Source organism: Mytilus trossulus, chromosome 6, assembly GCF_036588685.1.
Source record: "Mytilus trossulus isolate FHL-02 chromosome 6, PNRI_Mtr1.1.1.hap1, whole genome shotgun sequence".
Taxonomy (NCBI): Eukaryota; Metazoa; Mollusca; class Bivalvia; order Mytilida; family Mytilidae; genus Mytilus; species Mytilus trossulus.
This window is the reverse complement of record NC_086378.1, coordinates 75,507,382-75,519,572: the sequence shown is the minus strand read 5'-3', so window position 1 is coordinate 75,519,572 and position 12,191 is coordinate 75,507,382. Positions and strand designations below refer to the sequence as shown.

Genomic DNA, 12,191 nt, shown 5'->3' with positions numbered 1-12,191 from the left:
TGTTTATCGGATAAGGTTTTTATCAAATTTTCATCAATTTTCCAAATGGATGTCGTGACTGAAATAAATTATTTATAAAAATTGTACAAACGGAATTTATTTGAATTTCAACTTGAGCATGTTGCTCTTTAGATTTACATAATATATAAGTCAGTTGTACTTTAAAACTTAATGAAAAAGATCATGGCTGTACTATTCCATCGTATTCCATTCTGTCCTGTTTCTCATTGCAATATTGCCTATATGTTGTATGCGCCTTTTGGTACAGTGTATAAACATTTATTGATAAAATAAAATAAACAAAATAGCTGTTTTTTTTTTAATTCCTTGTTCATCTTACCAACAGTCATACAACTGTTTATAATGCAGACAATTAAACGACAGATAAACATAATTTTGAGATCAACTGATAGTCCTTATTAATAAATGTACTTAAAGAATTCTGTATACATGAGATTATTTTATTCAAAATGATGAAAGTAAACGGATTGAAATGCGTATCAGCAAAATAACTAGGTTTATGTTTTATTTGATACAATTTCAACTTTTCCTGAACACTTTGTTTATGATTTTTATGAGATTGTTTAGTTAGCAAAGCGCAAAAAAATTAATTTGTTTTTTTTGACACTATCAATCAAATTATTTGTTTTTAGAATTTAGCATTATAAGGTAAAGGGGATATCTGAATTCAGAATTTTTTGTGGTCATCTACTTGATCAGAATATTTTTCTTTTACCAAATTGGTGATCAGATTTTTTTTATGTACAACACCACACCTCTCCACCTCCTTGAAGTCAAATGGTCGTTCACCTTATATAGAGCGATACAAAATAAACGAAAAACAAAACAAAACAGAGTATTTTGGCGATGCCATTTCTATTCCTTAGGATTACAAATAACAAAACAAATCGCCGTTTTATTAATGAAATAAGTTCGATTTGTTTGAACATTTTCAAGGTTATTTAACAAACATATCAAAAGCATACTAAAATCATTTTTTAAGTTAAGGTTGAACGACGATTCTTTTTTGTTTGTTTACGGTTGATGCTTTTAAAAGTAACATTTTCATCATTTTGTGTTTAGATTTTTTATCTTCTTTTTCAATCATATACTCTCTTCATGTATCTTACACGTTCCACGTTATACAGTTACATATAATTTATCGGTTGTTAATTTAATGGTTATTACAGATGCTATCCAAAAAACTATACATTTAAGGAGTAATTTATTGAAAATGAAAGATACAATTAAAATACAATACGATGAAAAAGTACTTTAATATCGAAATAAAACAAGGTCTTATAAAACAGAATGATCCGTAGTTCTACTTTTCCCAATTTAAGCATTACATTGAATATACTTTACATTGCTATGATAATCACGTTCAAACCGTGAACAACTTTTTCTTGGTTCTATTTCTTTGAACAAAATGTATCAGTATGAAATTTGAACCATCAACCATTTACTGTATCAACAAAAATGTATTGATACTCAAATCTCATATTTCCAATTAATAGATACAAGTGTACAACAAAACCTTAGTGAATAGCATAAACTCCGATAAGATTAAGTCGAATGCGTAGACATAGTAAGCTTATCTTGCAATGCATAAATCAACTGCCATGAATTCAAATGTAGTTAAATTTTCCGGTAGAAATAAAGGATAGAAGTACAAAAGGTTGGGGAACAAATATCTCGTTTGGTCTTTTTTTTTTTTATGGTGACCATTACACTTACGTAGTGCCAATTTTCTGTCGTCTTACCCAAAAAATGTATTGGGGCGGTTATTGTGTTAAGAACATAGTTAGTATACAGTTAATCCTCAGTTTTCCGGAAAGTGAGATATTTGCCACATGGCACCATCTCTGTTATCTTATGACTGTTAACCAAATCAGCTGACCGGACCTTATATGTACTATTAAGGTAATAAACTGATCATGATTGGCGGTTTTCAACTCTTATTCAAATTGACATTAATTAAAATAGTTTACAAGAGCACTAGCTGTCAAATTCATGTTCACTGATTTGCCTCAAATGCTCGCGTTTGATTTCATAAATGTACTAAAACGTATATTCCATTTATGGAAAGTGAAAAAAGTCTTTGACAGTGCATAAGCTTTATATTCCTTCGCATTTTCGAAATAATAAAAAAGGTTTAATGTACATACATTTTTTGTAAATGAATAGTATGATGTACAACAGAAATCTGGAGGTTTGGATTTTGACACAAGGAAAATAACAAAAAAAAAAGAGGAAAGTTCTTAACTGATAGCCTCTTTGTTAAGGGAAAATTAAAACCTCAAACACATCAAATGAAAGGCTATCATAACCCTGACTGGGAACTGATATTTTCTCATGTAGAAAATAGCAGATTAAAATTCGTTTTAAAGCTAGTTTGACCTCACACTTGTATGAGAGTCGCCAACAAATCTATTCTATTGACAACGATGTGTGAACAAAACATAATTAATTGGTAAACATGCCACAAATAGGGATAGAGCGATCAACATTATCAAATAAATTACTACAAACAAATAGGTGAACAAAGACAGTAATACTAGACAAAGCACATTTACTTAGCAAATAAACCATAGCACAATAAAAATATGTCGTTCAACTAAGTCAATTTATTTTGAACCCTCACCTGTTAATCTTGATCATTAAACAAAAACATATACAAAACCCAACACAGACATCTAGACTCACAAACACGAACCCCACGAAAATGATGTCAGGTGTACAGAAAGGATAGGCAGATCCTGATCCACATGTGATACTCGTCGTGTTGCTCGTGTAAGACCAAACCCCTTTGATCATTCAAAATTAGTTACATAAGAGGATAAAAATGAGTGTAGTTTAATAATAGGGTGCCACATGTGGAGCAGGAGCTGTTTACCCTACCGGAACACCCGAGATCATTCGTAGTTTTTGGTGGGGTTCGTGTTGTTTATTCTTTAGTTTCGATGTTGTGTCATCTGTACTATTGTTTGTCTGTTTGTCTTTTTCATTTTTAGGCATGACGTTGTCAGTCTTTTTTCGATTTATGAGTTTTGACTGTCCCTTTGGTATCCTTCGGCTCTCTTCTTTAATAAAAGAACACACTATAAAACCAGAACACCGACACACTAATCTTAAAAAAAGGTAAACTTGACAACATACAGACATGTAAAATGTTCATATATATCTGAAGCATTAACAATTGATCTCATACGTATTTTTGTTGATATAATCTGTAAAGTAATATAATATTGATCCTCCAAAGCTACAGAAAGTCACGGTCGTGTGTATTTACTAGAAAAAAAAAATGTTTTTGTCACGCTTCAAACAATGGATATTCATAATGTATGTATTTTAATACATTAAAGCACTCTCATATTTTTAGTTTTGTTATTTTTATAATACCTAATAATAAAAATCGTGAAATGCCCTAGGCCTCGGGATACTTAAAATCTATTGGACAAAGCTCTTATATTTTTCGTATATATATCAGGAGTTACAATTATCAAAGCACCACAGTTGAAACATTGATAACCAATAGTAAGTAAGACTAATTTTATTTTTCACTTCATGGCTTATAAATCTATATTTTATTTGCTTCATAATATTTTTTTTTAAAGTTTTTAAATGAAACAGTTAATCAGATATTTATTGGAAAATTTTATTATAACATATACAAATCGAAATTACCATAAAACGTTTTTTTTTTTTTTTTTAGAAATTTTGGATAATTAAATATCCTTGTTTTATGAAAAAATTGTAGTTAAATGATAAATGATAATAAAATTCGATTTAAGCCGATGACAGATACAATTATATCATATCAGAAAAAATGTTTAACTATCCGTGAAGAGAGAAAAATAAATAAATCTGTACGTTTCATTGTGATTTTTCCATTTTATTATCAAATGAAACTTTAGTTTACCATCATTTTTTTTTTATTAAGACAATCAGTTTAAAGAAGGAATATTGGATATTATTTCACTGTTAATAACCCTTTTACTAAATTTAGTATTCTCAGCTGCTATACATATGTCTGTTTTTGCTTACATTAGATTTTTGAATAAGAGAAAAAAAATAATAAAATGTAGAACTATTTTTTGAGTTTGGAGGTAGACTTTTCCAACAAGTTGTCGGCATTCCTATGGGAACAAACTGTGCGCCTCTTCTTGCCGACCTCTTCTTATTTTCATATGAATCGGAGTTCCTCCAGACACTTGTCAAAAACAAGAGGATCAAAGAAGCCAGATTATTTAATTTCACTTTCAGATATATTGATGATGTTCTTTCCTTAAACAATCCGAACTTTTCTGATTGGGTTCCATTAATATATCCCCCAGAACTCGAGATTAAAGAAACAACAGACACGGCTTCCTCCGCCTCATTTTTAGACTTATATCTCGAATTTGACTTACACAGTCATCTCAGTACCAGAATCTATGACAAACGAGACGATTTTAATTTCGAAATTATAAATTTCCCCCACCTTAGTAGCAATATACCAACTTCATCTCTATATGGGATATATATTTCCCAACTTATTCGATATTCAAGAGCTTGCAGCTCCTACTCAGACTTTGTAAAACGTCATCAGTGTCTGAGTAGAAAGTTGATGAACCAGGGGTATGTCAAAGAACGTCTCGTCCTTTTTCTAAAAAAGTTCATCGGAAGGTACCAAGACCTTGTTGATAAATATTCCGTATCAACTTCTCAAATAATACACGATGGTCTTGATGTATAGATTCTGCGTACTGATGTTGTGTATCATCTTAACAACATGTTTTATTGTTCTTTTATTTGTTTTTGTTCTATTATTAAGATTACTTTTACTGTTGAATGGTTTTATGTGATATCCGTTTGACGTGGCTCGGTACTTATACATCTCGTCAATGTGTTTGTATTGGCTTTCATTTTTTGGTGATTTGTTTTGTATATGTGACTCTTTGTATTTCTTTTGTGCTTATAACGTGACTCTGTACTTTAAAAGATCCCGTCAGTATGATATTTGTCTATAATATGTCATTATGATATATTTCTATTATGAATTACTTGTATACGTTGAACCACAAACGTCAAAATCAATCAATGGCGTAGTGGAATTGACAATTTTTGGATTCTCATAAATTCTATGTATAACTTTTGAACTAGTTTGAATCTCGGTCTATTTCTGTAATTTATTCTTACATACTTTTGATTTTTTAACTCTGTATGCGTACATTGCCTATGAAATTTTTTTTTAAAATTGTTTGTATGCACATTGAACAACAAATTTATGTGACGTATATAATTTTTCTAACGTCAGACACTCAAATCAATCCATGCGTTCTTAGACAGTAGATGTTATTGTGTCCTGTTAAATTGTTCCCTTTAAAAAGTTTTGGATTCTCATATATTCTATGTATAATTTTTGGACTAGTTTGAATCTCGGTCTATTTCTGTAATTTATTCTTACATACTTTTGATTTTTTAACCCTGTATGCGTACATTGCCTATGTAAATTTTAAAATTGTTTGTATGCACATTGAACGACAAATTTATGTGACGTATATAATTTTTCTGACGTCGGACACTCAAGTAGATCCATGTGTTCGTGGATAGGTTTTTGTGTCCTGTTAAATTGTTCCTTTTAAAAGTTTTGGATTCTCATAAATTCTATGTATAACTTTTGGACTAGTTTGATTTCTGTAATTTATTCTTACACACTTTTGATTTTTTAACCCTGTCTGCGCTCATTGCCTATGTAAAATTTAAAATTGTTTATAATCCAGGTACTTTTGATAACTATTGTATGCACATTGAACGACAAATTTATGTGACGTATATAATTTTTCTGACGTCAGACACTCAAATCAATCCATGTGTTCGTAGATAGTAGATGTTGTTGTGTCCTGTTAAATTGTTATACGATGATGACTGATGTTCCCATATTTTGACTATTTTATTGATTGTGACTGTTTATTTAACGCATCATGTAAATGTAACGGAATTTGATGAGACTGTTATTAAAGTGAGAGGGTTAGCGCTATAGAACCAGGTTTAATCCACCATTTTCTACATTTGAAAATGCCTGTACCAAGTCAGGAATATGACAGTTCTTGTCCATTCGTTTTTGATGCGTTTTGTTTTTTGATTTTGCCATGTGATTATGGACTTTCCAAATTGATTTTCCTCTGAGTTCAGTATTTTTGTGATTTTACTTTTTTCGTATATTATTAATAAAACATGGATGCATTCTCGTGTGATTTGAATACATATACCATACATTTATAGGTAACGGGGGAGGATTGAGATTTCATAAACATGTTTAACTCCGCCGCATTTTTGCGCATGTCCCAAGTCAGGAGCCTCTGGTCTATGTTAGTCTTGTATTATTTAAATTTTAGTTTCCTGTGTACAATTTTAAAATAAGAATGGCGTTCTTTATCACTGAACTAGTATATATTTGTTAAGGGGCCAGCTGATAGACGCCTGAGGGTGCGGGAATTTCTCGTTACATTGAAGACTGGTTGGTGACCTTCTGTTGTTGTTTTTTCTATGGTCGGGTTGTTGTCTCTTTGATACATTCCCCATTTGCATTCTCAATTTTATTGATATAAACAACAGTTGAGTAAGGTAAGGGTTAAGTTTGATACGAGCAGTATAGATAGAACGTTATCGATAATGATTAAGCAAACACGCTGTATAAATTGAATAAAAAAAAGAAATCAGGAACGGGGAATGTGTTAACAAAGTCCACAGTAGTATACCTACTAGTTTTCGTGCTGTTAGGCTACCGGACTGGTAGAATCCTCGGGGACAGATTGTCCACCAGGAGAGATTCCGGTACCCTAGCAAAGACAAGAAAAAAGCACAATACCACCAGTTAGTCCTCAAAAATGTTAGGAAATCCCGTGGTGAAAATTGAAGCAGTTATCATTCAGTAATAGTACGCACATTCTTTTTAATACGATGATAAGGTTAACAGAACCTGGAAATTTAAAAACAATCCGGGTAAAGTTATCAATCCTTTGAATAAACTAAATCATAAACGTTACCAATTAAATACTGTAAATAAATCTGTGAATAATGTTTTATTGGCATGTTGTTATTCGAACCTTACTTAATATTATTTTTATACACATATGTACTTTCTTGGTTCTGCAATCTGTCCATACCTTTATTTGAAGTTTAATTGCTTTTACTGTATAATTTTTGCAATATTAAAATTGTTTAACGTGTATTTAATCATTTCAGCTTCTTGATACCGATATGCATTGCGTTAACATGCTGGCCATATTTACAACAATCCTCATAGTTTCTTCTGCATATGGAGGTAACTTATTTGATATAGAACATATTTTTTTGCAAATTATTATTATCACCATTTCTGCGCATCTATGATACTTTAATATAATGAATTTTATAGGTATCATTTATTAGGTGTTATATATTTTTGTAGATAATGTACAAATATGGATATGAAAAATACTAAAAAATTGTTTAACCATAAATAAACTCGTATACAGCACTCGTATTAAAAGTATGCCGGTATTGTGAAGCGATCTCAAACATGCCTGTGTCATATATTTTTTTTTAATTTTCAGGACTGCCATTAGTTATTAACGCTAATTTAGTTTTCTTAATTATTTAGTGCAATGGCCATCAGGAAGCTACACACTAGTGAAACCGAAAACCGGATGTCCTACAGGATGGCATGAAGGATGGAGAAAACAAGATAATGAAGACAAAAACAATAGTAACGAACTTCCAAGTGAACATCATTTCTACGGTATTTATATTATTTTTATTATCAAATTAAATTAAGATTATCGTTTTAGTTTTTAAAAATAAGATATTTATAAATAATTCTTATAAAATTTTTACATCTACAACTACTTGAAATGGATTAGTCAATTAGATTTTTTCCATGGTTAACACTTCGATAAACCATATTTCCGAAACTATTTTCATAACCTTCAAGATGTACTTTTTATGCGCAATACACATGCATGCATGGATTTGCGAATTTTCAGCAAATTAAGATTGAAAAACATTTACAACAATTGTTTGTATTCTAATGCATATTTAACAAAAAATGAAATAATAAATTGATGCCTCGAAAATGTATAAAATAAAATTTGAAGTCTGCGAAATTTCATGAATAATTTATTGAATTAAGGTCAAGACAAACGAATGAAAACTTCAATTGAAGGATTATTTCGTTACTGTTACAGTTGAAATTCGATATTATATCATTAAAATGAAGATTTTGGTGTAGGTGCTATTTCATCAAAGATTATGATAAATTTATCGAAAATTTGTGGATTTTTGAAAATCAATATTGTGATCAACTTCTTGGTTATGACCGCTCAATTGTGCATTTAATGGTGATTATAGTAAGCATTAAACAAACAATGTTTATATTAAACTTAAAAATTATAAGAATAAAATACATTATTTTTTCTGATTTGTATAACGGGACTCTTATAAGGACTTTATTGTTAAGTGTGGGTAATCGCCTTGGATAAAAAATGAATTAGCCCTTAAAGATTTGTTTTATTCTATATCGAAAACCATTCAATCAGTACAACCATAAATTGGCTCGAGCCATACCATATAATAACTGCGCATGCAACATGTTACATGTTTTATATATATCTTACAAAACATTATATTTAACGTACAGGTACCTTTGGATCGAACATGAAGTTTTATTATTGTACCAAAGACCAACAAACACCATCCGGAACTCAAAGTTGGCCAAATGGAAATTACTGTATTCTAAGACAAGGGATATCGTGTCCACCAGGTATATATTTACCTTAAGAATACCAAGTAAAAATTACTGTATTCTAAGGCATGGGATTTTACACTAGTAATTTTGGGGCCCTTCATAGCTTGTTGTTTGGTGTGAGCCAAGGCTCCGTGTTGAAGGCCGTACTTTAACTTATAATGGTTTACTTTTTAAATTGTTATTAAGATGGAGAGTTGTCTCATTGGCACTCACACCACATCTTCCTATATCCAAGTAAAAATTACTGTATTCTAAGACAAGGGATATCGTGTCAACCAGGTATATATTTACCTTAAGAATACCAAGTAAATATTACTGTATTCTAAGATAAGGGATATCGTGTCCACCAGGTATATATTTACCTGAAGAATACCAAGTAAAAATTGATAAAACAAACTTGCTTTTAATATACATGTGCAACATAAAATGGTATATTTTGATTGCAAATTATCAATAAGACACAAAAAAGTAAAATAATAATAAAATATTGTTATTAACAAAGAACAGCATAATGACAATTTAAGCTGTTTCAAAGAAGGAAGACCTACGCTGTTTTGTTTTTAATTTGAAAAGTTTATTTTTGAATATCCAAAACATTTTTTTTAATGTCCAAGACATTCTATTTTGAATATCAAAACATTCATGTAATTGTAGTAAAATTGTGGGTCAAGGTTGGGTGAAGATAAATTTTGTCAAACATGTTCTGACTCAGTCATAAAAAAAGACATGTCTAAGAATTTCAGAACCCATTATTAGAGATAATAAAATGTTCCGATAATTTTCATTCATTTAAAACAAAAATTCAATGTATGATTTCAATGGTAAAGTTATTTAAGATTTAAGGACACGTTGAGTATAACAGAATAAGACGATTATATGTCGTTTTTTTGTTAGGTTTCCAGACCGGTAGTATCTATTGGGATGACGAAGATAAGAATAATAGCAATGACAAGGACGGGATACTACCTAGTGGAGAATTCGACAAAGATACACTCATTGACTACTGTTGCAGGTATTATATTTTGAAATTAAATCAATTTGGTTGGGTAAAAATTTAAGTTAACGGTTGTTTTTCCTTCATTCTGTTGTTAGAATTTTGTCAGTTTCAATTGGACTTCTTTTAATATTCCTTAAAATTTGGTATATTTCAATACTAATTGAATTTGCTTGCTGACGATATTTAAATCTGACCAGGGTGAGAACTTGTTTGAACTCCAGCATACGCCTCTTAAAAGGCGATAAAACGCTGAACAGTTAGACCTTTAAATGGACAGGGTATATTCTATTTGTGGATAAAGAGTACCAAAGATGTATCATATGTTTTAAAAGGGAGAAGATCACTGCTGAAAAGTTACAGTATAGAAAGAGAATGTTATATTCTACATGTGTCATTCCAAATTTTTTTAATCTGATAAATTTATCTTATCCTTATGACTTATTCCATTTTTTATTTTACAGATCTGATGGATCATACAGCACTAAGATTATCCTTCCAACAGAAAAACCGTTCTATTTGTTACGCGTCACATCATCACCATGCCAACAGGTTAAAGGGATGATTGCTAGAGAGGAGATCATCAAAACTGATGACGAGGACAATAACAACAAAAACAGCAACAGTGGAAGTCACCCCCTGAATGGTGGAACCAACAACAACAAGCTCTACTACTGCTATTATTACTGATTCATAGCGTGTAGCCTTGTAGTGTACCTATTTAGAGTATTTTAACTAGTTTTCGCTATATTTAGACAAAACACTCCAGATACTGTCTTCCTGTTTCTTGTTCGTTTTGACTTTTTATCTTCCACTATGCAGTTCAACAATTTCAGAATGATTCCTCAATATAAATTTTCCTTAACTGTCGAGGAATACGACTGATCAAGTGATCTTTAATTTTCAATAATGAGAAGAAAAAAATAACAAACTAAAGGTGTAAAAATTAAACATTAACATTTAAACACGAATAAGCTGTTTCGCAATTGCCAGTTCCATATTATGAAATATATGTGTCGCATTTAAAAAACGCTTTTTCTTTCTTTCTAAATTCTGACTGACATAACACATATATATATATAATAAAAAATTAAAGAGTTACAATGTATTTAAAATAATGTCTTTTGTAATATTTTAGCTGCAAAATATCTTGATTGTGTTTTTATTGATACAGTGTTGGAGGTAATGGTTTATCAATTAGCTGATTAGACTCTGACACCATTTTTTTAATGAGAATTTGTTAGATTCGTACTTTTTGGCTTTTTTTTTAATGTTTGTTATTCTAAGGTTTTGAACCAATATGTTGGTGTACGGCATTCACAGTGATGATACAAATGTATGATATTTTAAAAGAAAGGAATTAACTCTAACAAAGTCTCAACTCACCAATATTCTACCTGTGCCTGTTTGTGGTAGAACTCATTTGTTTAATTGGCTGTCATTTGTTTCTGTTTTATGTTAATATATGTTTTTGTAAAATTGATTTAAAACACATCAGGCTGGTGGTTTAAACGCTTGAATTCGATTTTGGCATGTTAATATATTTTTTATCCTTATACTTCAACCATAAACTATTTCCTGCTTTTAAACTATAAGTTTGGAGATGAAGTCTATATTTCCCAGTTGATAAGATATGGTAGGGGTTGAGGTTCATATCATGGTTTTCATGATAGAGGGTTGCTGCTCAAAACGAAGTTATATAACTAAGTTTTTGAAGTGGAGAAGTTTAAATCATCTCCTTGAAAAAGTTCATGGACGCAATCACGACTTGGTTGATCGTCATGGACTATTATTTTCACAGATATGGACGAATATGATATAATTGTAATTACCAAAATCCCATTCTCCTTTTCCCAAATGTTCTACCGAATAAGATTTATCACCGGGTGTTGATGTTTAATATATTTTTTTTTAAATATACGGCGTTGAAATTCAATTTTTGGTTATATGTGAATGTTTATTTGGTTTCTTTTGCCTTTAATCTTTAGGTTGCACTTTTTAAAAATACAGCTGTTTCTTAAACCACGCCTTTATTGGGAATAAACATAATATTCAAAGATGGATTATTATGTTATCTACAAGTTCCCAAATGTGATCTCTCAATGTGACGTTTCATCTCATAGAGAATAACTTTGGAATGTTAACAGTATATATATATAAAAAAAAAAAAAAACGGCAACCTTGAATTCTGAGACAGACCAAAAGTGAAGGTAGGGATAGTACAGAATTTGAACTTCTTGTTTGGGCATATAAATTTTGAAAATATCCAGCACAGCCCTTAAGCCTTGTATTGACCTTTGAAAACAAATTGTAATGCTTTTTGTGGTTTCTATTCTGTGACATTTTTTCTCTTCGAAACTTCATAGTAAAAGTATATATTCAATATTAGGTCAGTAGGAAGGCGGGGCTTATTTCAATACACGGTTA

General features: G+C 30.6%; 1 protein-coding gene across 1 annotated transcript; it reads left to right on the top strand.

Moving 5' to 3' along the window:
• Positions 1–3,456: 3,456 nt before the first annotated feature.
• Positions 3,457–10,873, top strand: LOC134723749 (uncharacterized). The gene is made up of 6 exons (XM_063587295.1): positions 3,457–3,537; positions 7,231–7,309; positions 7,628–7,765; positions 8,663–8,785; positions 9,665–9,782; positions 10,229–10,873. The coding sequence occupies exons 2-6, from the start codon at positions 7,246–7,248 to the stop codon at positions 10,452–10,454; spliced, it is 669 nt and encodes a 222-aa protein (XP_063443365.1). The 5' UTR covers positions 3,457–3,537; positions 7,231–7,245; the 3' UTR covers positions 10,455–10,873.
• Positions 10,874–12,191: the final 1,318 nt, after the last annotated feature.